This window comes from Microchirus variegatus, assembly GCF_963457635.1.
Source record: "Microchirus variegatus genome assembly, chromosome: 9".
Taxonomy (NCBI): domain Eukaryota; kingdom Metazoa; phylum Chordata; class Actinopteri; order Pleuronectiformes; family Soleidae; genus Microchirus; species Microchirus variegatus.
Window position 1 is genome coordinate 1,823,095 of NC_139810.1, and position 25,638 is coordinate 1,848,732.

A 25,638-nucleotide genomic window follows, 5' to 3' on the forward strand; every position below is an offset into this window, starting at 1 on the left:
TAATATTAATTTATAATTAACAAGGAAGGTGTGAGGTCGTACACTGGCTTCTTTCAATTACCCTTTGTCGCAAACGAGCAAGCACAAAAAGACAGGAACGGTACTTTTAAAATAAAGGTTTAACATTTATTGAAGTATTAAATTGATCAATAACAACAAACAAACATCAATCCTCTGGGGGGGGGCGTGTCACTTTGGCAGCGTGGGACACAGGAAGTAAACAAACAAAGCCAGAAGGTAAACAAGAAGGAGGGGTCTCTGACGTGACGGCTGTCACGGCGACGCTCCTCCCACTTCCGGTTTACGGAAGGTGGCCGATACGTCGCCGTAAAAAACGGCGTCACTCGCTGTTACCGCGAGGCGACAGCGAGTTGGCGCTCGTGCTCTGATTTCGTCACTCGGCTCTTCCGTCCTTCACCAGCGGGGGGCGCTGAGTAAAAGAGGACGGTGACGATGAAAGAAAAGAAAAGCACATAAACAATAAAAAAACACAATGAAACTACCGGGCGTGCACTGCCCGTGTTTATAATAAGCTCTGACTGAGCTATTTGCCCAGACACAATCGCCGCCAACTGTGAGTCGTCTTCTGGCGAGTAAGGGGAGGCGCTGTTGCTTCACGCGGTTCAAATCCGTCCTTCGGTCGGTGCCGGTATCGGAAAAGAGAACGGTCGCCTCGTCGCGCGGCTCTGGAGCTGTGTGATACGTGGTCCACCGACTCACGACAGGGACAGCTGGTCGACCGTGGTTTCGGAGCACGGTATAGCAAGGAATAACTCGCAGGGAGTTATTCACGGAGTCTCTGATCAAAAATAAAAGTGCCAAAAATGGGGTAGGAATGGACAAAGAAAGAATCTTCAAAGCTTGGCCAGCAAGGGTGTAGATCTTCAGGGTGTTCCTCTCCTTAAACTCATACGTCTGCTCCCGCGGACAAAAATGGTTGAAGAGACCGGACTATGGGGGTTCTTTCAGTTTTGACACCTTTGCCTCGGGGGCGGGGCCTCCCGTGATGTCCACCAATGGGGTCAGCAGTTGCCTGTTGTTGACGTCATCTGCCGCACTGGTTTGTGGGAAATGAGTCCACCCTTGACTAGCGCAACATCCTCATTTAAATAAGGCGGTCTTAACCACTTCTGCGCCTGTAGTCGGTAGTAGGTCACCAGCAAAACGGCGCCGTCTTTAAGCTCGTTCACGCAATTTATCGCTTTCTGTTTGAGATCTTAGTGAATCAGGCCCTTAGACTCTTAGAAACTAACTTCCTCTTCTTCATCTTCTCACTCTTTCTATGAAGTCGTCAGATTCTCGTTTGTCGGTTCTTCCATGAGTTGCTGCGATCGTTGTTGGAACGATGGACGGGATTAGAAATGAACATAGTCACAGAAGGTTTGGTCATGGATGTTGAAGATGAAGGTGGAGGGAGAAGAAGAAGAAGAAGAAGAAGAAGAAGAAGACCACAGAGAAGGTTCATGGATGTTGTGAAGGACGACACGAGGACACTTGGTGTTAGAAGAGGACAATAGAAGCAGACGCTTGAGAAGACAAAGTTCACTCATTAGCCTGTTGTTGCTAAAGTTTGATCTTCTTCAGGAGTTCAGTTGTCTACTCCCAACGTCTGAACTCTGATGATCTGTTTGAATGAGGTCCTTCACAGACTCGACGTCCTCCTGAGTTTGCAGGTGTCTCATTCGTCTCCCGATGCTGATCATCGCGTCGGTGTCGTACGTCTCCGTCGGATACCTCAGGACCTTCTCGAACTCCGCCACCCTGTACCTGAACTTCATCTTCTTCTCGCGCCTCTTCTGCTCGTTCAGCTGTTTCCTCACCTTCTCCAGCTGTTTGCTGAGCTTCTCTCTCTCTTTCCTGAAGAGCTTGGTGCGAACGTCCGTCCAGTTCCTCTGTCGGCTGAGTTTGACGGCCAGGTAGTCCACCTTCTCCCACAGAGCCTGGTTGTCCTTGGACTCTGACTCCAGAGTGGCCGAGAGCTTGTGGATCCTCTGCTGCAGAGACAAATTCAGGTCTTTTTCCCTCTGGAGCTCGGTTTGGAGATCGCCCACCTGTTTGGCGAGAGCTTCCAGCTTCTGAGTTCTGCTGAAACAGAATCTGTAAATGGAATCCTTGGTCCAGTTGTAAGGAATCAGACACGCTTTTAAAACCCACAGTGCTGTACGCTGTCCGAGGTGCAGTGAGTTGAGGTTGCCCATCGCGCAAAGACGTTGTGTATATGACCGTATTTGTGTGTTAGGAGTTTGGTTTCTATAAAGATGATTACGCGACTTCCTCCTGGATTCAGTTCTCGGTGCAAAAGCTTCTTCTTCCCCTTCCGATCGTTTCATTTGTGAGGATTAAAGAACTCTTTCTTTCTTTCGGAATGTTGCATCACTCCTTTCAAGTCTTGCAGATTGTCCCACTGTAACCCATGTCCCAACCTTTTATGGCACAAACAACGACCGATGTACAAAACCTGGACCTCTTCTGGATTAAACAAGTCAGACTTCTGTCAGACAAGGAGAGGGTTGTCCAGTCCAGCTGCTCCGGACATTAATCCTCCCTCTGAACACTCGGAACTCTTGGTCCTGAGCAGGTGACCAACGCACTCGTTCATCACCACGTCTTTGCCTCGTCTGTAAGGAGATGGAAGAGAAAAGACCGGTATAGTCGGGTATTTCAGTTGTTTGCTCTACAACCAAAGACTGAGTCGAAGGAAGTCTACAGCTCTGCTGTGGTGCTTCATCCTTATGCTATTTTGACCAAAGCAAGTCACAGACATGTTCATTAGGACACCAGGGTTAACTAGGTTAGCTTGGAGAAATATGGTATAATATGACCCCTTTAAGATTAATGTGTTCTTAATCAGTGATGGTTCCACTTTGTACAGGTGTAAAAAACACCCGAGACGCATTGAGGACGGATTGTTATCCGATCTGTCAAAACCACTTTGGGAGGTGGTCCGGTCCGGTCCGCTACACCCACAACAACTACATGGACGGTTGGTGGTTCCGAGCGCAACTGAGAAAGTGGATTTCATCGATTTCCCGCTGGTCAAAGACGTCTCTGAAAAAAGTCTAACTTCACAGAATCTAAATTGACCTGATTATTTTATCTTGATGTAAACGACAATGCTTCACAGACCCAACCTTAATTCTTACGGTTGAAATTGAACCATGCTAACCAGCTATCGCCCCTTTCAAGCTGGCTGGCTAGCTAGCCACTGCCAAATTGGAGCTTAAATCCAGCTTAAATTGGACTACTCTTTGCAATTTTGACAACACAAAAGACTTAAACTTTCATTTTCAGCAACCGCTTTGCTAGTTGTGTTTATTTTTGGACGAAAATCACGCAGGAAGTAAACGATATCCGCGATACCGTCAAAGGGGGTGCGTCTTAGCTAGCATGCCGAAGGGGAGCTACGGGACTTGACATGTGCTGCGTAATGTCGACATGTTTTGAGTCCTTTGGACGTATATTTAGTTCCGTATAAATCAAACTTGATGTCTCTAAATGCAAAAAGAATGAGTTTCACAATCAAATCAATCATTTTATCCTGTTTTAAATCAGTCCCTTTAAGGCGTTAAGGTGTTTCTCAACCTTTCTACAAAGAGCATCCACTTTTAAAGAATTGCAAAATCAGTGCAGAATGTAAATTACACCTTACATCACTTTGAATTGGCTCATAAATCATTTCCAAGAGATAGGAGTCGCTAAAATATGAGATTCCAGTGTTTGTACTTTTGAGCAAAGAATTCAGGAGCAAAAACAGAGCTGTAGTTTTTAATATTCACTCTCCTGAGTCAGTTCCTGCCTCAGTGAACGATCGTCACCTCGGCTGCAGCTCATTCCCTCTGATTACTCAGCAGCAGATATAAACCGCTCTGCCGCCACATTATCGTCTGTGTTTTGCTCAGCGCTCGCTGTTTTCTGGTTAGATCTCGTTTATTTATTTGCGCGACTTTTATTCCCGCTCACGTGGTTTTTACGGACAAAGAGGGAACAACGTTTAGAATGTGCTTCAAAAACGTGCGTTTGTGACACAAACAGAACCAAGAGTTTAAATCAAAACATCTGAAACGCCAGCAGTGTGACACAAATAATCCCAAATCTGAGACCATAATCTTGTCCCATATCACGATATAGATCAAATATCAACATCTTGAGTGAACACAGACCTGACGTAAACTCCAAACGCTCCCAGTTCACTGACGCAGTTTGTGATCTTGAGCGGAGAATCTCGTCTGAGCAGGAAGTTCTGTGACGGCACCGCCTGGATCTTGTCCATCAGAATATACGCCGTCCTCTCGCTGCCGTCCGTCATTCCCCGCAGGACTTTACAGATGTCTGAGCCGTAGATGTTGTTACCTGGAGAAACGACAACAACAACAACACAATGACGCAAAAATCCCTCTGAATATAGCAACAAACGTTGTTGCGGGGAGATTATTGGGGGGCCGTCTGCACCGCCCCCTACTGGCCGCCAACACAGAGTCCTGATTATCAGGAGGTCGTAAGAGATGTGCAATTTGGTCGGAATACAAATTGCACATCCTGTAGCCGGTTACCGACAATAAGATCAAGACAGGGATATTTAAGCGTTATTTTAGAGCTAGCGTTATTTCAGGGACCGTATCTATGTTCCCCGGGTCCTATGTTCCCCGCTTTGTATGTGACCGGGGAACATAGGACCCTTTCTCTAACCCTAATCCTAACCCTACCCTTTTTCAAAAAGAGGGTCCTATGTTCCCCTGTCACATACAAAGTGGACCTTTTTTGGGAAAAACGGGGAACATAGGACCCGGGGGAACATAGGTACGACCCCTTATTTTAGAGCTAGCTAAACATGCGATAATTCCCTGAAACGGCTTCCTCGGGTGATCGTACCTCCTCCTTCTCGCTGAGGCTTCAGGACAAAGCGCTCCGGTGCTGCTAAAGCCATGGCTACAGCTCTGTCGCCCTCTGGACCCTGAATTTAAGAAGAAAAACAGTCAGTACGTCAATCCAGCTAAGGCCATAGTCCGACTAAGTCAGACTCCAGATACCATTCAAAAGTTTGGACTCACCTATACAGTTTTTGTTTGTGTTTTCCATTAAAAGTCAGACTTTAATTCATCAAAAGAGTTGCAAAATGAATAGAAAATATAGTCAAGACATTGACGAGATTAGAAATAATGATTTTTATACCAAATAAAACAGTTTTCAGCTGTGCTAACATCATTGCACAAGGGTTTTCTAATCATCCAATAGCCTTCGAACGCCATTAGCAAACACAATGTACCATTAGAACACTGTTAATGGGCCTCTATACACCTATGTACAACAATGTATAGAGTGTATTTATGAGCCCAAACTTTTGAACAGTACTGTACATGCAGGAGTAATCGGACTATGAATCGCATTATCCAGGTATGTTAGTCCGACTACGACTAGCTCGATTTTAGTCGAACTAACGTGTTTCGGTCACATTATGCGTCGCGGTCTCACCAGGTCCAAAGTGTAGAGTCCGGTGAACGTGGCTCGGATCTGCTCCACGACCTCAGGCTCCTCGGGGAAGAACCTCTCCAGAACTCCGGGTTCTGCGAGGACCTGCTGGACCTTCTTGGTCCCGGCGAGGTGAGTGCTGATGTCCGGACACTTGACGGCCAGAGAGCGCTCCATCAGAAGACGAGCGTCCCAATACTTTGCAGAAAAACAAACAAACAAAAACATCTTCATCTATGGAGTTTATTTTTCCCGTGTTGACTTTTAAACTTGGAGCAAAGGAAGTCACTGATACCTCTGCAGGAACATACTGCTCAGGCATGTAGCCATTCCTGTAGTAAACCACTGCCACCTCCTGGCCGTCACTGCAGATAGAGCAACAGGAAGTTGACGTAACTCCAAAGACAATAAAACATCCAGGTTACATAACGTCGAATTTCTGCCATCTTCTTGAATTAGGAAACTCCGACACGACCATGAGTCACGACATTTGCTCTGCATTTATGTTGTACTGACGTTAGAAAAGTAGGTTTTATAATAACAATATTGGACACGGAACTTAAAGGTCCCATATTATACCCTGTTACCACAAGTTAAACTAGGTCCTGATGCCCTAATGAACATGTCTGTGTCATGCTTTAGTCAAAATATCATAAGGATGAAGCACAATAACAGTTCAATAACTCTGCCAAAACAGCCTTTTTCACAACGCTCGGTTTTGTGCCTGGTCATTTACATGTGAATGAGACCCAGGTAAACACACACCCACTGCTTCCAGGGGAGTGTCGATCTAACTTACTATCCACAGCCATACTGTCGCCACTTATCACCTATTGTCATGCACCGTCGTCCCAACCCCCGCTCCATATACCCCATAGTAATGTCCGTTTACCCCGTTGTTACTGCGTTTCACCGTAATGCATAGAGTGACCACGATTTTTGGCTTCTCGCGATCATAAAAACATTAAAATCGAAGAAAAACGATTAATGCGCCGCGCGGCGTGTATGTGAATTCCCATGCTAGAAAAAGACCCTGAACGCACCAGGGTAACTGCGGCTGAAAGTGACGCGTGTGGATCAACAACACGAGGAGAGAACGTGGAAACACGACAGAAAGGCAGCCTTTGGATGTGAAGAAATGTAGGACAACATCTACATCTTTCTGCAGTGCTTTCAAACGCGTGCTCCTCATATCAACGATCCACACACGTCACTCGCTAACCGCAGGCTCGTAACTGGTGCGTTCAAGGTGTCCCTCCAGCATAGGAATTTACACACACGATCAACAACAAAGGGCTTGTGAAGCTTGTGAACATTTTTTTCATAAATAAAATATATCCACTGGACACAAAAATCCTTCTGAGGCTGGAAGTTTGTGTAAAACACTTTGCTCCGCTGTGCAGCCACTCTTCCTCCCTCGCCTGCAGTCTCGTATTTCACAGGGACAAGGGGGAGCTACGGTGGAGCTGTGAAGTACTCTGTGAAGTACTCTGTGAAGTACTCTGTGAAGTACTCTGTGAAGTACTCTGTGAAGTACGCGTGTTTTATCGCCTATACTTACACAAAGTGGAACCACTAAAACATGACTGAGTCTTGTTTTTTCACATTTTGGGGACTGGTATGGCCCCCTGAGTCCCAAATATCAGTACTAAAAGATTAAAAAGTTGATTTTGCACAATAGGGGACCTTTAAATAAACAAACGTACACATGAAGCCTCTTGTCCCGATCCAGTGATCCTGTTTCACAAACGTCGCCAAACAGTTTCCTCGTTGTGGGAATGTTTCTGAAACAGAGCGAGAATAAGAGATTTGAAAACGACTAAAATGATCACGAGAAATCTGCTGAATCTTGTCGTCTTTTACCTTTTCCACAGTTCGTACTCTATGAACTTCTGGTCGAAGATGTTCCTCGGTTTCTCGTCGACCAAGAACATGACGACCGCTCTGTAACGACACACCAATCAACCTTGGATACTTAATGTTGACGAATCAAATTGTTTAATTGATTCTTGTTATTTGATTTAATACATTTTTACTTTTGTTCATTTAAAGCAGGGGTTCTCAAAGTTTTGATACATGAGGGGCCAATTTAGGAACCCAACATTGGACTGAGGGCCGCCAAAGGAAAAAAAAAAACGAAAGCTAACGTTCCTGGAACATTCTGGAAATCAGACATTGTTAGCTGGGTAACCTATAGCGCCATGTAGCGATGCACAGATTATGCTAAAATTCTGCCTAACCCAGTAGCTGCTGAAATTCAAGCTAGGGACTAAAAGTCTGGAGAAGCTAGCAACAGCAGCTGTTGACACTGTGTGTCATTCTCCTGGCTAAAAGGCTAACTCGCTAACTTCTAGCTATCATCTCTGCCTTACTAGCTTGTTGTGAAGACTGTTTTTTAAGCGTTAATATAATAACGCTTTATAATTCACCGGGTAATTACCCAGTATTTTGGCCATTGTTCTTACACATTTTTGTTACCATATATTTACTGGGTAAATAGTTAGTAATTGGGGTTTTAGAGTTATTTATTTGGCGTTCCAGACAACAAAACGAACAACGAGGGAGCACAAGTTACCGCAAAAACAGTCGGAGCAAAGAAAATTGCGATGATTGCGAACAAAAGAAAGTGCATTTTCAACACTTTCTGCGCCGCTGTCGCCAAACTACGCTCTTATAGACCTTTGATGGTTGACCACAGCTATTTAAAGGGATAGTTCGGAATTTCGGACATAAGACGTGTTTTCCAACTCAGCCGGTGCGATGGAGACGTCTGGAGACGTTTTCAAGAAATTTCATTCAGTTCTTCTAGTTGCCGAGTTCGCTGATGCTATGGCTAGCGCAAGTCGATTATACAAGTTAGCATGGCATTAGAAACACTCACACCGACTCCACAGTGCACCCGAGGCAAATCAATTGTAACGGCAGACTATCGATGTACATATCTGTGTTGATAGAATGTTTGAAATAAAACCAACCTTGCAATTTGAAGGATTTATGTCTCAGCAGCAGCGGAAGTATAGTGCTGAGAAAGTAGTCCCTCAAAAATTCATGCGATGCAAAGGTTAGTTTTGTTTCAAATATTATTCTATCAACACAGATATGTACATCGATAGTCTGCCGTTAAAATCGATTTGCCTCGGGTGCACTGTGGAGTCAGTATGAGTGTTTCTAACGCCATGCTAACTTGTATCATTGACTTGCGCTAGCCATAGCATCAGCGAACTCGGCAAACTAGAAGAACTGAATGAAATTTCCTCGAAAACGTCTCCAGACGTCTCCATCACACCGGCTGAGTTGGAAAATAGGGTCTTATGTCCAAAATTCCGAACTATCCCTTTAAACTCATCGGCCTTTGCGTTCACCTCTCCGATCCGTAGAGTTCCCAGGCTTTGGCCAAACCTGCAGCCAGACCAGCAGCAGCCGCGCTGTCCGGGATGCATCGACCGTCCTCCGGTCGGCCGGCGAACTTCAGGACTTCTCTGCGAAAGTGAAACGAAAGGGACGATGACGGACACATTTTGGAGATCTTTAACTCAACGACGGACCGGACCGGACTGGACCGGACCGGACAGAACTGACCTGTGGATCTGTGGCATACGAGACGATAAACCTCCACAGCCTGCGGCGATGGTGTTGATCTCCACCTGCTTCAGAGACGACGTCCCGTCTTCCCTCTGGTCCAACATGTAGTCCGAGCGGAGGAGGCCCAGCGCGACGGGCTGAGAGGAAGAACCCAGATCCCACAGGGAACGTTCATTTCTTCGCTATCTCCCGCTTTTCGTACCTCCACAAACCTCGATCTTAACGGCTTTTCTAGAGTTGTTTTGCAAAAGTAAAAGCCAAAGAGCTCTGTACCTGAGAGGTTCCTTCTTTCACGACGTGTCGGTGGATCCTGAACAACCTCGCCGTGAAATCATCGACTGCAATCGTGCTGTCGGACAAACAAACAACGTCTGATTTATTTAAAGAAGAAGGAGACGAGAAAAACGTACATTCACAGAAGTTTAAAAAGGAGGATGGAGCGACCAAATGATCTGGAACAGACCGTTGAGTCTGGACCCCAGACCACCACCCTAACCCTAACCCTAACCCTACCTTGCAAGAGCCTCATGCAGAAACTCCGTGTCCTGACTGACTTTGTCCACCAGGGTGTTGTAGTGAGTCTGCAGAGCCAGAGCCTGATCGTACACAGCTTTAGGCATCGCTGTGGGAAAGAGCGTGAACGGAGCGTAGGTCACCAACTGAAAAGAGGAAGAGAAGAAATCTGAGCCTGATTCTGTCCCAAACATTTCAACTTAATCTGGACTTAATCTTAAACCTTAATGTCTATGTTTTTGACTTAACGTCAACCTTATTCCTAAATGTTTTTCCCACATTTTTTCCCTTACTGTCCATGTTTTCCCCTCAAGTTCCTTGTTTTTCCCCTAACACAGTATGACACTGTATAACGCAGTTTAACACAGTATAACACAGTATGACACTGTACAACAGTATAATACGGTATAACAGTACAACACACTGTATAACACAGTACAACACAATATAACACTGTTTAACACAGTATGACAGTATACTGTATAACACAGTATAACAGTGTATAATACTGTATAATACTGTATAACACAGTATAACACTGTATAACATTGTATAACACAGTATAATACAGTATAACACTGTATAATACTGCTTGACAGTATAACACTTTATAACACAGTATAATACTGTATAACACAGTATAACACTGTATAATACTGTATAACACAGTATAACACTGTATAACACAGTATAATACAGTATAACACAGTATAACACTGTATAATACTGTATGACAGTATAACACTGTATAACGCAGTATAATACTGTATAACACAGTATAACACTGTAATACTGTATAACACAGTATATTACAGTATAACGCAGTATAATACAGTATAACACTGTATAATACTGTATGACAGTATAACGCAGTATAATACTGGATAACACAGTATAACACTGTATAATACTGTATAACACAGTATATTACAGTATAACGCAGTATAATACTGTATAACACAGTATAATACAGTATAACACAGTATAACACTGTATAATAATGTATAACGCAGTATAATACTGTATAACACAGTATAACACAGTATAACACTGTATAATACTGCTTGACAGTATAATACTGTATAACACAGTATAACACAGTATAACAGTGTATAACACAGTATAACACAGTACAACACAGTATAACAGTGTATAACACAGTATAACACAGTATAACACAGTATAACACTGTAAAATACAGTATAACACAGTGTAACGCAGTATAACACTGTATAATACAGTATAACACAGTATAACACAGTATAACGCAATAGTACATAATATAACCAGTATAACCCTGTATAACGCAGTATAACATATGAGGCGTTACTATATTCAACAGTACAATATCCTACGGCAGTTTTTATTCGATAAATCCTTTGTTTTATGAAGAGTTTTTTAACGTTTAACGCGTTCCACGTTCTCCGTTCCACGTTCTCCGCAGCTCTTCTTCTGGGTCACAACGTTACAGAGCTGACGTCTAAAGACGTCCTCACCTCTGACGACTCTGGCGTCTCCTCAGTCCTGATCATCAGTCCCTGCTGAAGAGCTTCCAGTTTGGCCTCGACCGCCAAATCTTCAACCGTGAGCGAGTTCATCGTCCGTTTGTGCGCTCGGATTCACCTGCTGACGCACAGTGAACTATATCAACCGTATACATTTATATATATTTACAGATATATATATATATACATGTCACGCCCTCCTGCTGTGGTCGACACCCAGGGCGTGTTTGAGTGTCTTTGACTGTGTTCAACCCTGAGAAAACAGCATTTAGACCATGTTAAAACCAACTGTAGAAACACCTGAGCAAAAGGGGCTGAAAATGTTTGAAATTGGATGGAATGTATATATACACATAAATATACACATATCTGTATATATGTGTGTATATATATATATATAGTTGATGATTACCAGGGTCGACAAGTCTGCTTATTATAAGCGAGTTTGGGCTTGTTTCGATGGACGTTAAGAACATTCCTCGCTCCTCCTGTTTTTCTCACGGTTTCCCCGGCGTTCCTGGCGTTCCCACCCTTCCCCTTTCTGTGCATCTCAAACACACACACACACACACACACACACACACACACACACACAACATGATGTGATACAATATATAGTACAGAGTGTTCTCTTCTTCTTCTTCTTCTGCGCTCACTGTGATACAGTTTAGGACTTTTTATTTATCTTAACGTCCGTGCTTTTACCTAAACTTCCTATTTTTTTTTTATCTAAACTTCCATGTTTTAATCTAAACTTCCATGTTTTTATCTTAACTTCCATGTTTTTATCTTAACTTCCATGTTTTTTTATCTTAACTTCCATGTGTTTTTTAATCTTCACTTCCATGTTTTTATCTTAACTTCCATGTTTTTATCTTAACTTCCATGTTTTTTTTAACTTAACTTCCATGTTTTTATCTTAACTTCCATGTTTTTTATCTTAACTTCCATTTTTTTATCTTAACTTCCATGTTTTCCCCTCAACATCCGTCTTTGCCAAAAATGTCAGTTTTTCCCTTAACTTACATTTTTTTATCTTAACGCCCGTGCTTTTACCTTGCCTTCCATGTTTTAATCTTAACTTCCATGTTTTTATCTTAACGTCCGTGTTTTATCTTAACGTTCATGTTTTAATCTTAACTTTCATGTTTTATCTTAACTTACATAGTTTTATTTTAATGTCCTTGCCTTTATCTTAACTTCCATGTTTTTCCCTCAACATCCGTTTTTGCCAAAAATGTCAGTTTTTCCCTTAACTTCCATATTTTTATCTTAACGTCCGTGCTTTTACCTTAACTTCCATATTTTTATCTTAACGTCCGTGCTTTTACCTTGCCTTCCATGTTTTAATCTTAACTTCCATGTTTTAATCTTAACTTCCATGTTTTTCCCTCAACATCCGTCTTTGCCAAAAATGTCAGTTTTTCCCTTAACTTACATTTTTTTTATCTTAACGCCCGTGCTTTTACCTTGCCTTCCATGTTTTAATCTTAACTTCCATGTTTTTTATCTTAACGTCCGTGTTTTATCTTAACGTTCATGTTTTAATCTTAACTTTCATGTTTTATCTTAACTTACATGTTTTTACCTCAACATCCGTTTTTGCCAAAAATGTCAGTTTTTCCCTTAACTTCCATATTTTTATCTTAACGCCCGTGCTTTTACCTTGCCTTCCATGTTTTAATCTTAACTTCCATGTTTTTATCTTAACGTCCGTGTTTTATCTCAACGTTCATGTTTTAATCTTAACTTTCATGTTTTATCTTAACTTCCATAGTTTTATTTTAATGTCCTTGCCTTTATCTTAACTTCCATGTTTTTATCTTAACTTCCATGTTTTTCCCTCAACATCCGTTTTTGCCAAATTTGTCAGTTTTTCCCTTAACTTCCATATTTTTAACTTAACGTCCGTGCTTTTACCTTAACTTCCATATTTTTATCTTAACGTCCATGCTTTAACTTGCCTTGCATGTTTTAATCTTAACTTCCATGTTTTTATCTTAACTTTCATGTTTTATCTTAACTTCCATAGTTTTATTTTAATGTCCTTGCCTTTATCTTAACTTCCATGTTTTTATCGCAACATCCGTTTTTGACAAAAAATGCCAGTTTTTCCCTTCACTACTTTGTTTTCTCCTTTATGACCATGTTTTAATCTCAACTTCCATATTTTTATCTTAATGTCCGTGTTTTTATCACAACTCACACAATTAGCTCAAAATCGCATCCTGAGGAGCGTCAACCTGTCCTGCAACAACTCGACGTCTCCGGCTTCCTCGCTAACTTCCCTTCATCTTAGCTCGCTGAGAGTTTACAATGTACGCAATCTGGCTCTGCGGCTAACATTCAACTTTGGACTCCACCGGCTAACGTTAGCCAGAAGGTTGAGTGTTGCGTTAGCATAAAGTTAGCACTAGCAACGGGGCAGCGGTATTTAAATATTTGCCGTGCAGACTAGTTCCTGGTGAATCTGGTCTGAGTTCATGATTTACTCGAAATTTAACCACGAAATCCGTCTTCTCACTTCTGCTCACTGTGGAGCGATTTAGCCTCGACCAGCTCTCTGGATCTGTGGGGATACGTTTAAAAAAGCACTCCAGTTAGCCTGTTAGCCTGTTAGCCTGTCTCCAACATCGATCCATCCACCAGACGAGTTGAGACAAGAGACAAACAACCACACCTAGGGTCAGTTTAGAGTGTCCTAATTAACCTAATCCCCGAATTTTTGTACCAAAAGAGAACCCACATGCTAACTCCACGTGGTCTAACGGGCGACCTTGTTACTGTGTGGCCTTTGTGCGATTGCTTGCTTTTGTGAATGCTTTACCGAGGTTGACGTTTGTTGTTAATTAACGTACAGACGATGAATCCACAACACAAACGTAGAGAAAGAGCTCCGCTAATATGCCGTCAAACAGGTTCCCCAACATTAACAACATTAAACAGGTTGACACAACTCAACTCAACTCTGTTTTGATTTGTTTCCATCAGTGATCGTCGTGAATCAAAGCCAACAATGTCCTTTATCTGTAGATTCAAGTTAAAAAGACTTCCTGTTTATAATTCCGAAATCTACTTAACGTTCCGAAATCTACTGAAAGTTCCAAAATATCTATGTCACGTTCCAAAACTTAAAAATCCCTGAAAACATTCACGTTAATCTCAACATTTAACAAACCAAACGATGTTTTCTGACTGAACTCATCTTTTTCGGTTAGTTTTTCAGAGAATATTAAGTTTTCCTTTACCTTGTGACGCAGTTTCCACGAGTGTCTTCCACATTCCTCACAAGTGTCACTGATGTTGGTGAAGACGTCGTGTCTTATCTGTTCTGTCAGAACACGAAACAGCTGATAACACGTCACCAGGAGGAGGAGGTTCAGTCAGGTCGAGCTTCAAATTTAAACCTCACTAATGGAACAACCACATTTGTGCCGAGTCATTTCAAGCTGTTTCATAACAATTCTCCAACTGTGGAACATATTCTTCTTCTACTGCCATAAAGAAGACATAAAACGCCCTCAACACCCTGCTGCTGCTTTTTATTGACATTTTTACAGTCTGTTACTGAAACACTACACTTTCTCCAGATGCCAAACAACAGAGCTGAATTCCAAAATCTACTTAAAATTCCAAAATCTACTGAAAGTTTCAAAATCTAGATAAAATTCCAAAATCTAGTTAGAATTCCAAAATCTATTAAAAATTCCAACATCTACTTATAATTTGAAAATGTACTTAATGTTCCAAAATCTACTCATAATTCCAGCATCTACTTCAAATTTGAAAATCTACTTCAAATTTGAAAATCTACTTAAAGTTTCAAAATATACTTAAAGTTTCAAAATATACTTAAAATTCCAAAATCTACAGAAAGTTTCAAAATCTAGATAAAATTCCAAAATCTAGTTAAAATTCCAACATCTACTTCAAATTCAAAAATCTACTTAAAGTTCCAAAATCTACTTAAAGTTCCAAAATCTACTTAAAGTTCCAAAATCTATTTAAAGTTCCAAAATCTACTTAAAATTCCAAAATCTTCTTAAAATTCCAAAATCTACTAAAATTCCAAAATCTTTTTAAAGTTCCAAAATCTACTTAAAATTCCAAAATCTACTTAGAACTGTAGATTAAAGTTAAACAAGACTTTAAAATCCCTGAAAACATTAACGTTAATCTCAACATTTAACAAACCAAACGATGTTTTCTGACTGAACTCATCTTTTTCGGTTAGTTTTTCAGAGAATATTAAGTTTTCCTTTACCTTGTGAAGCAGTTTCCACGAGTGTCTTCCACATTCCTCACAAGTGTCACTGATGTTAGACGGTGTTTTATCTGTTCTGTCAGAACACGAAACAGCTGATAACACGTCACCAGGAGGAGGAGGTTCAGTCAAGTCGAGCTTCTAATTTAAACCTCATTAATGGAACAAATCACGATGTTAACAACCACATTTGTGCCGAGTCATTTCAAGCTGTTTCATAACAATTCTCCAACTGTGGAACATATTCTTCTTCTACTGCCATAAAGAAGACATAAAACGCCCTCAACACCCTGCTGCTTTTTATTGACATTTTTACAGTCTGTTACTGAAACACTACACTTTCTCCAGATGCCAAACAACTCAATCAGCCCTCACACAGAGCTGAATTCCAAAATCTACTTAAGTTTTCCAAAATCTACTTAAAGTTTCAAAAACTACTTAAAATTATAAAATCTACCTAAAGTTCTAATATATACTTAAATTTCCTAAATCTACTTAAAGTTCCAAAATCTATTTAACGTTCCAAAATATATTTAAAATTCTAAAATCCACTTAAAATTTCTAAATCTACTTAAAATTTCAAAATCTACTTAAAGTTCCAAAATCTACTTAAAATTTCAAAATCTACTTGAAATTCTAAAATCTACTTAAAATTTCAAAGTCTACTTAAAGTTCCAAAATCTACTTAAAGTTTCAAAATCTACTTAAAGTTCCAAAATCTACTTGAAATTCTAAAATCTACTTAAAATTTCTAAATCTACTGTAAGTTCCAAAAATCTACTTAAAGTTTCAAAATCTACTTAAAGTTCCAAAATCTACTTCAAAATCTAAAAGCAGACAGAAGACATAACGTCTTCTTCTATGAATTCAGAGCAACAGAAGCTGAACAATGTTTTTCATTCTTTTATTTTATTTATTTATTCATCACTTTTCAGGAACTTAAACAAATGTGTTATTTTACACAGTCACAGTATTGACCCCATGATTGCATGATGTCCGTTAGATGTGTAAAATAACTTCAGAATGAATGGTCCCAACACTGACCCAATCAATATCTCCCACACCAAACCCCACAGAGAAAACCAGTGATTTAAGCTCACGGGGACACAGGAGCTGCCGGTCTACTGCTGCCTCTGGTGGTCACTTTGTGTCACTGACGTAAGTCGTAACATAGGATTTCAAAAGCCGAATTCTCAAAATAACACACTCGAACTTAGCAGTGAAGGCAGAAGTGGGTCAACGACTCCTGTGTGCTGCGATGATCTGTGATGTGAAAAACGTTGATTTTGTCAATGGGGTTTGGTGCGGCGAGAAAACGTGATTTTCTGAGGTATAAAAAAATGGTTTAAAAATAGAAAACACAGCTGTTTTTGTTAAGGACACTTTTTTTCATTTTGGTTTTTGGAAATCTGTGTGCAGTAGCGCAGAAGAAGCAGCAGATGGCGCCACAGCTTCACTTCTGTCACTGTGATTTCACCTCAGTAATAAAAATGTCTTCATTTCGAGGCTCAAACGCCCGGTCAGAAGGAGATGGAATGTTGAGTTTTTCCCTCAGACGAGGAGAGGGTTGTCCAGCACGGCCACTCCTGCTGCCACGCCTCCGTCTGCGTGTTCTGAACTCTTGGTCCTGAGCAGATGACCCACGCACTCGTTCATCACCATGTCCTCACCACGTCTGCCAGGGTTAAAACAGCATTTTACTGAGGCCTAAGATCTGTTCTTCTCCATGTTTTATGACTGGATTAAAACCACAGTGAATACAAAAACGACATACTATACTATGTTGTCCAAAAAAATTTTAAAACATTTTTTTGGTCCAAAATATGACAAAAGACGACATACTATACTATGTCGTCCAAAAAAATGTTGGTACAAAATTTGACAAAAACGACATACTATACGATTTCATCCAAAAATGTTTTTCCAAAATTAGACAAAAACGACATACTATACTATATGTCGTCCAAAATATTTGGGAAAAAACTTTTTGGGGAAAAAAAATTTTGGTCCAAAATTTGACAAAAACGACATACTATACTATGTCGTCCAACATTTTGTCCAAAATTTGACAAAAGCGACATACTATACTATGTCGTTCAAAATTTTTTTTAAATTATTTTTGGTCCAAAATTTGACAAAAACAACATACTATACTATGTCGTCCAACATTTTGTCCAAAATTTGACAAAAACGACATACTATACTATGTCTTCCAAAATTTGACAAAAAACTACATACTATACCATTTCATCCAAATTTTTTTGTCCAAATTTTTTTGTCCAAAATTTGACAAAAACGACATACTATACTATATGTCATCCAAAACTTTTGGGAACAAAATTTTCGGTCCAAAATTTGACAAAAATGACATACTATACTATGTCATCCAAAATTTGACAAAAAACTACATACAATACAATTTCATCGAAAAAAATGTGTCCAAAATTCTTTGTCCAAAATTTGACAAAAACGATATGCTATACTATGTCGTTCAAAAATTTTTGAAAATTATTTTTGGTCCAAAATTCGACAAAAACAACATACTATACTATGTCGTTCAAAATTTTTGGGAAAAAAATATTTGGTCTAAAATTTGACAAAAACTACATACTATACTGTGTCGTCCAAAATGTTTTGAAAACATTTTTTTGTACAGACCTGAGGTAAACTCCAAACGCTCCCAGTTCACTCAGGCACTTTGTGATCTTGAGCGGAGAATCTCGTCTGAGCAGGAAGTTCTGTGACGGCACCGACTGGATCTTGTCCATCAGAATATACGCCGTCCTCTCGCTGCCGTCCGTCATTCCCTGCAGGACTTTACAGATGTCTGAGCCGTAGATGTTGTTACCTGGAGAAATGACAACAACAACAACAACAAAGACAGATAAATATCAGAGACAGAGGCGTGGTTTAAAGGTGCAGCTGTGAGTGTGATCGTACCTCCTCCTTCTCTCTGAGGCTTCAGGACAAAGCGCTCCGGTGCTGCTAAAGCCATGGCTACAGTTCTGTCGCCCTCTGGACCCTGAATTTAACAACAACAACAAAGAATTCTGACTTTAATCTCAAAATTTAATCTCAGAACATAATCCCAGAATTCTGACTTTAATCTCAGAATGTAATCCCAGAAATCTGACTTTAATCTAAGAATTTAATCCCACAATTCTGACTTTAATCTCAGAATGTAATCCCACAATTCTGACTTTAATCTCAGAATTTAATCTCTGAATTCTGACTTTAATCTCAGAACGTAATCCCAGAATTCTGACTTAAATCTCAGATTGTAATCTCAAAACTCTGCCTTTAATCTCAGAATTTAATCCCACAATTCTGACTTTAATCTCGGATTGTAATCCCAGAACTCTGATTTTAATCTCAGAATTGAATCCCACAATTCTGACTTTATTCTCAGAATTCTGACTTTAATCTCAGAATTTAATCTCAGAATTCTGACTAATCTCAGAACGTAATCCCAAAATGCTGACTTTAATATCGGAATTTATTCTCAGAATTCTGACTTTAATATCAGAATTTAATCTCAGAACATAATCCCACAATTGTGACTTTAATCTCAGAATGTAATCCCAGAATTCTCAATTCTTTATTGTCCAGTTGATTCAGGAAAATTATCTTTGGTCTAATCTGACAAGATTAAGAACAAGATGTCAAATCTCTCAGGACTACACTCATATGTGACTGGAGTTTAATCTCAGATTAATGGTCTCACCAGGTCCAAAGTGTAGAGTCCAGTGAACGTGGCTCGGATCTGCTCCACCACCTCAGGCTCCTCAGGGAAGAACTTCTCCAGAACTCCAGGTTTAGCCAGGACCTGCTGGACCTTCTTGGTGCCGACCAGGTGAGTCCTGATGTCCGGACACTTGACGGCCAGCGAGCGCTCCATCAGAAGACGAGCGTCCCAGAACTGAGACGGAACAAAGAATAACAAAATATGGCTTCTCAGGAGAGCAGGAAACTGGCTGTGCTTTTATTTTGGAGGATGATTGAGCTACGGGTGGAGAGTTTTACAATTTTATTGTTTGTTCTTAGGTCTATTAGGTCACACGTTTGTATGTTTTATTGATATATCTCTGATGTACACTGTTGTTTTTAAAGTGCTTTATAAATAAAGTTGGATTGGATATATGATATAAGAGTATGAGCGTCATGTCCAGACTTGACTTAAAAATGTTAGAATCAGCGTAAAACTAAAAAGAAATGAGCAGATACCTCTTCACAAGGATACTGCTGAGGCATGTAGCCGTTCCTGAAGTACACCACTGCCACCTCCTGGCCATCACTGAAAATACAGTCACGTAAATGTATTAAAAAGTGTTTTCTTTTGCAATAAAAAGGGATATAAATGGATAAAAAAATGGACGTGGACGAACAGAACAAACAAACACAGACTCACACAAAGAGCTTCTTGTCCTGATCCAAAGATCCCGTTTTACAAACATCGTCAAACGTCTTCCTGGTTGTGGGAATGTTCCTGAAATATAAACACAGAGAGGAAATTGAACTTTTCCGGTTTTCACTTTGTTTCTCAGGAAGAGGCCTTTCAAAGTAAAAGCTCATACCGAGAGAATAAAAGCACGAAGAAACATTAACTTTACCTCTTCCACAGCTCATACTCGATGCATCGCTGGTCAAAGATGTTCCTTTGTGAGTCTTCCACCAAGAACATGACGACTGCTCTGTGACAGTAACACAATTACACATGGACATTTAGTTACTAATGCATACATATATATATATATATATATATGTATATGTATATATATATGTATGTCCTAACTCTGACCTCTGTGATGCGTAGAGCTCCCAGGCTTTGGCCACACCTCCTGCCATCCCAGCAGCAGGGTTGTTGTCCAGGACTCGCTGGCTCTCCTCCAGGCGGCCGGCCACATTCAGGATTTGTCTGTCAATCATGAAAAAGGATAAGAATGTGCAACATTGAGTGGTATAGCACCACCTATAGGCAATTTGATTTTTTAAAAAAAAGTTTTTTTTTTCACTTTTTACGGAAAAATATATATATAAAATTTTTTTTAACAAAGACAACTAAAACAGCATGAGATTAAAGCCTGACTTTAATCTCAGAATTTAATCCCAGAATTATGACTTTAAATCTCAGAAATTAATCCCAGATTGCTGACTTTAATCTCAGAATTCTGACTTTAAATCTCAGAATATTATCCCAGAATTCTGAATTTAAATCTCAGAAATTAATCCCAGAATTCTGACTTTAAATCTCATAAATGAAATCCCAGAATTCTGACTTTAAATCTCATAAATTAATCCCAGAATTATGACTATGATCTCAGTATTTAATAACAGAATTCTGACTTTGATCTCAGAATTTAATCTCAGAATTCTGACTTTAAATCTCAGTAATGAAATCCCAGAATTCTGACTTTAAATCTCAGAAATGAAATCCCAGAATTATGACTTTAAATCTCAGAAATGAAATCCCAGAATCCTGACTTTAATCTCAGTATTTAATAACAGAATTCTGACTTTAATCTCAGAATTTAATCTCAGAATTCTGACTTTAAATCTCAGACATGAATCCCAGAATTATGACTTTAATTTCAGTATTTAATAACGGAATTCTGACTTTAATCTCAGTATCTAATGCCAGAATTATGACTTTAATCCCACATGTAAATAAAACTTTGTTTTGGCATTGTTAGAATTCCGATTTTATCTCTCAGAATAGTGCTAAATTTAAAAATAAAAAATAAAAATCTGATTGAATGAGTGTCATTTGTCTTTAAATGATACTCTAATCAAACCTGGGGCAACAACTAATGATAACTTTCATAATCAAGCAGTCGTTTTTGGTCCATAAACCAAGACACAGAGTTTGTTTAACTCAATAAATAAATGATGAACTGCTTCCGTCTTGTGAGTAACAGAGAATTCTTCTTCTCCTCGGATTAAAAACCCTAAAAACCTGTACCTGTGCAGCTCTGGCGTCCGTGAGGTCAAACCTCCGAAACTAGCAGCGATGGTGTTGATCTCTATCTGCTTCAGCGCTGACGTTCCGTCCTCTCTGTGATCCAACATGTAGTCGGAGCGATTCAGACCCAGGACAATAGACTGGGAGCAAAACAACAGAAAGACCACATCATCATCAATCATTCATTCATTCATTCATTCTGGAGAGTCCAGGTCAGGACTGTGAAACCTGACCTATGAACCCATAAATCAGTTTGAACTTTAACTCTTTACCTGAGCGCGACCTTCTTTCAGGATCTGCTGGTGGATCTCGAACAGCCGAGCAGTGAAGGTATCCACCGCGATGGTGCTGTCGAAAACAACGCAAGTTATTTCGTTAAGCTAGGTAGATCAAGTTGAGGTAGAGCAGGCGGGGTTTTTGTCGGCGTTAACGTTAGCGTAAAACAGCTACCTCGCCAGAGCTTGTTGGAGAAAGTCCGCGTCCTGACTGAGTTTGTCCACCAGGGCGTTGAAGTGAGTCTGAACAGCCAGAGCCTGGTGGAACGCAGCTTTGGGCACGGGCGTGGGAAAGAGCGTGAACGGCGTGTAGGTCACCAGCTGAGGAACGCAAAAATATACTGTCATTTTTGTGGCTGGTATCACAATCTACTATCTTAATATCGAGAATATATCGCAATATAAATCACATCAATATTTCTGTCAAGCTTCAAAGTTTCCCCTTTACCCTGAGGTGAAACGTAAAGATAGGAAAAGGTTTGGCTTTAAAGAACATCTCAGAAATTCCAGAATTCTGACTTTAATCTGAGAATTTAATCTCAGAATTTAATCTCAGAATTCTGATTTAAATCTCAGAAATTAATCCCAGAATTCTGACTTTGATCTCAGTATTTAATCCCAGAATTCTGACTTTAAATCTCAGAAAAGAAATCCCAGAATTCTGATTTTAAATCTCAGAAATTAATCCCAGAATTATGATTTTTAATCTCAGTATTTAATAACATAATTCTGACTTTAATCTCAGTATTTAATCCCAGAATTATGACTTTAAATCTCAGAAATGAAATCCCAGAATTATGACTTTAATCTCAGAATTCTGACTTTAAATCTCAGAAATGAAATGAAAAGAAATTATGACTTTAATCTCAGAAATGAACCCCAGAATTCTGACTTTAATCTCAGAAATTCATCCCAGAATTGTGACTTTGATCTCATTATTAATCACAGAATTCTGACTTTAATCTCAGAATTCTGACTTTAATCTCAGAATTTAATCTTAAATCTCAGAAATTAATCCCAGAATTATGACTTTAATCTCAGAATTATGACTTTAATCTCAGAATTATGACTTTAAATCTCAGAAATGAAATGAAATGAAATTATGACTTTAATCTCAGAAAATAATCCCAGAATTATGAATTTAATCTCAGTGTTTAATAAATTAATTCTGACTTTAATTTCAGTATTTAATCCCAGAATTCTGACTTTAATCCCACATGTAAATAAAACTTAATAAAAATAAAATAAATAAATAAAACCCGGCATTGTTAGAATTCAGATTTTTTTTTTCTTCAGAATAGTGCTAAATTTAAAAAAAAAAGAAAGAAGAAGAAGAAAAATAATATGAAGAATTTAAGTAAATGCAAATGTTTGAAGTTAGCTAAAATGATTTAAAAACGTTTGTATTTACTGTTTAAATAATTGAAAATGTGCCATTTTCGCAGACATGATGATATGTGCAAATGTCAGCTGGAGGTGGAGGTCTTTCATCCTCAGAAAGCTATTTTTGTGCAGATATGAGTAAAATATCGTAGCAACAAGCTTCCCACCACAGGCCCCGCCCACCACAGGCCCCGCCCACGCCTAACCTCTGAGGAGTTGGGCGTCTCTTTGGTCCTCATCAGGACTCCGTGCTGCAGCGCCGCGTCTTTGGCCACTTCTGCCAAGTTGCTGACGAGGGCAGAGTTCATCATCACCTCCACTGGTATCCCGGCGGCCATTTTGGTTCACCTACTGACAAACGCAGATCGGCGTCAGAGGCTGAATTCAGACGTGCACGGAAACTCCGGTCTGTCCCTTTAAATCAGCTTCTACATGACGCCGCGGTACAATGTTATCACGATATTTAGGTCACAATGTGATGTTATCACGATATTTAAGTCACAATGTGATGTTATCACGATATGACGTTATCACGATATTTAAGTCACAATGCAATGTTCGATGTTATTACGATATTTAAGTCACAATGCGATGTTATCACGATATTTAAGTCACAATGTGATGTTATCACGATATGACATCACGATATTTAAGTCACAACACAATATTATCATGATATTTAAGTCACAATACGATATCACGATATTTAAGTCACAATACGATATCACGATATTTAAGTCACAATACGATATCACGATATTTAAGTCACAATACGATATTGTCACAATATGATATCACAATATTTAAGTCACAATACGATATTTAAGTCACAATACGATATTATCACGATATTTAAGTCACAATAATTATGATATCACGATATTTAAGTCACAATACAACGTTATCACGCTATTTACATCGCAATACAATGTTATCACGCAATTTACGTCACAATACAATGTTATCACGATATTTAAGTCACTATACGATGTTGTCACGATATTTAAGTCGCTATACAATGTCACGATATTTAAGTCGATATACGATGCCACGATATTGAAGTCACAATACAATATCACAATAAAACATAATCACAATATTTAAGTCACAATACGATATATTTAAGTCACAATCCGATATTATCACGATATTTAAGTCACAATCCGATATTATCACGATAATTACGTCACAATATTGCAAATTACTGAATATTAGCAAAACCATATATTGCGATATACTCGCGCAACAGCTCCAGTGAGAGCGCACTTGGCACCATCTAGTGGACAGATACGTCAACTGTTTTTTTTAAACTTATCCACGAAAAGTTAAATGTTTATTTGTAACACGAGTTAAAATATGATACGCTAAAATAAAATCCATTCTTGGTGTCTCAAAAGTGATGTAACGCAATATTTAATGCAAGTACAAAATTGTACATATTTCTAGCAACTTTTACGCCTACATTTCCTCTAACTACAAGAAGAAGAGTTGGTATTATGGTCTGTATTTCCTGGTCCTGATGTGGGTGAAGTGTCTTAGTTCAACCATGGCTCAATACTCGCACCTTTTTTAATACTTTCACTTTTACTTCCAAAAACTTCAGTTGATTTTATATCAGAAAATCCCTTTTAAATACTTGGGTACAGTAAATGTCATATACTTAATAAGACTTTTACTACAGCAATATTATTTGTAGCCTATATATTTGTATTATTATTCAACTTCTACCACAGACATAATCATACTTTTACTCAAGTTTCCCTTTAGATGACCTTTATACAATACTGTAAAAAATATAAATAACAAAAAAAGTACAGTAAACTTTAAATTAACGTGCAAATATCGGTCTATCGGTCTCTATTTACTGATGTGTCATGCTAGCAAACAACACATATTAGTTAATAAAGTGATCGACAGCATTTAAGGATGGTGTAACTAATTAATAACAGCTATAGTATTTGTATTTGTTTATTTTATTATGGAATGAAAGTTTATCTAAGGTTAGTGATTATAACACACAGAGATAATGACACTGTTTTAATAACTGAGGGACAAACCGGTATTATTTCATACTTGTGTTTACAGCTAGCACAGTTAGCATCCTACCTTCTACGTCACCGTTCCGTGTCCGTCGCCAAGGCTTCACAAACACACAACGTCCGTGTGATTTAGGCCGAATAAATGACGTGTTTTTCCGCAGCGGGGACGTAGTAGTGGCGGAGCGGGAGGGAGCGACACCTGCACTGACAGAGAAGCCGGAGAAGTCTGCGTTCGAGGCGGCGTACTTCCGTGCTTAAAGCAGCTGCTCCTGAATGTGGCGTGCGCCAGTATTGCCGCAATTACGGTACCCATGCTTTTTCAAAATAAAGCATAAAGAATCCGTATCTTAGTGAAAAAATATAATAATTGGAAACACAAAATTAAAAAGGAAAAAAATAAAAACAGCCTGAATTCTGAGTTAAATTCAGAATCCAGATTTTTTTCCAAAATTCTAAAAAAAAAAATTAGATTTAAGTGAGAATTAATAGCAGTAATAATAACTGTAGTTTTGACTAGTCTCAAAAACAGTTAGCGATATCTGTAATTCAGTTTTGACTAATCTCGATAACTGTTAGCGATATCTGTAATTCAGTTTTGACTAATCTCGATAACAGTTAGCGATATTTGTTATTCAGTTTTCACAACTAACAA

General features: G+C 39.3%; 2 protein-coding genes across 3 annotated transcripts; both read right to left on the reverse strand.

The window, feature by feature from the left end:
- Positions 1-2,494: 2,494 nt before the first annotated feature.
- Positions 2,495-11,159, reverse strand: LOC310931738 (glutathione synthetase-like; the record flags this gene model as incomplete). Its single annotated transcript, XM_083894969.1, has 12 exons — positions 2,495-2,618; positions 4,161-4,350; positions 4,870-4,951; positions 5,470-5,664; positions 5,762-5,831; positions 7,173-7,250; positions 7,330-7,410; positions 8,829-8,945; positions 9,046-9,185; positions 9,322-9,397; positions 9,562-9,707; positions 11,058-11,159. 12 exons carry the CDS (start codon positions 11,157-11,159, stop codon positions 2,495-2,497), a joined length of 1,401 nt encoding a protein of 466 aa, XP_083751095.1.
- A 5,209-nt stretch (positions 11,160-16,368) lies between these two features.
- On the reverse strand, positions 16,369-25,149 carry LOC310932301 (glutathione synthetase-like). 2 transcript variants are annotated; one of them, XM_083895595.1, is made up of 13 exons: positions 25,054-25,149; positions 23,154-23,298; positions 21,740-21,885; positions 21,562-21,637; positions 21,290-21,429; positions 20,129-20,245; positions 19,941-20,021; positions 19,739-19,816; positions 19,555-19,624; positions 19,055-19,249; positions 18,271-18,352; positions 17,989-18,178; positions 16,369-17,005 (listed from the first exon to the last, which is right to left on the reverse strand). In XM_083895595.1, exons 2-13 carry the CDS (start codon positions 23,283-23,285, stop codon positions 16,882-16,884), a joined length of 1,431 nt encoding a protein of 476 aa, XP_083751721.1. In that variant the 5' UTR covers positions 23,286-23,298; positions 25,054-25,149; the 3' UTR covers positions 16,369-16,881. The 2 variants fall into 2 exon arrangements, with proteins under 2 accessions (XP_083751721.1, XP_083751722.1); XM_083895596.1 differs by having other exon boundaries at positions 23,154-23,295; positions 25,054-25,144.
- Positions 25,150-25,638: the final 489 nt, after the last annotated feature.

Excerpts from the sequence above, each read along its gene's own strand:
- LOC310932301 (XM_083895595.1), bottom strand. The coding sequence starts at position 23,285 with ATGGCCGCCGGGATACCAGTGGAGGTGATGATGAACTCTGCCCTCGTC. Across the intron at positions 19,817-19,940 it reads GAGTATGAGCTGTGGAAGAG|GAACATTCCCACAACCAGGA; the intron begins GTAAAGTTAATG and ends TTTATATTTCAG. Across the intron at positions 18,353-19,054 it reads GACTCTACACTTTGGACCTG|GGTCCAGAGGGCGACAGAAC; the intron begins GTGAGACCATTA and ends TGTTAAATTCAG.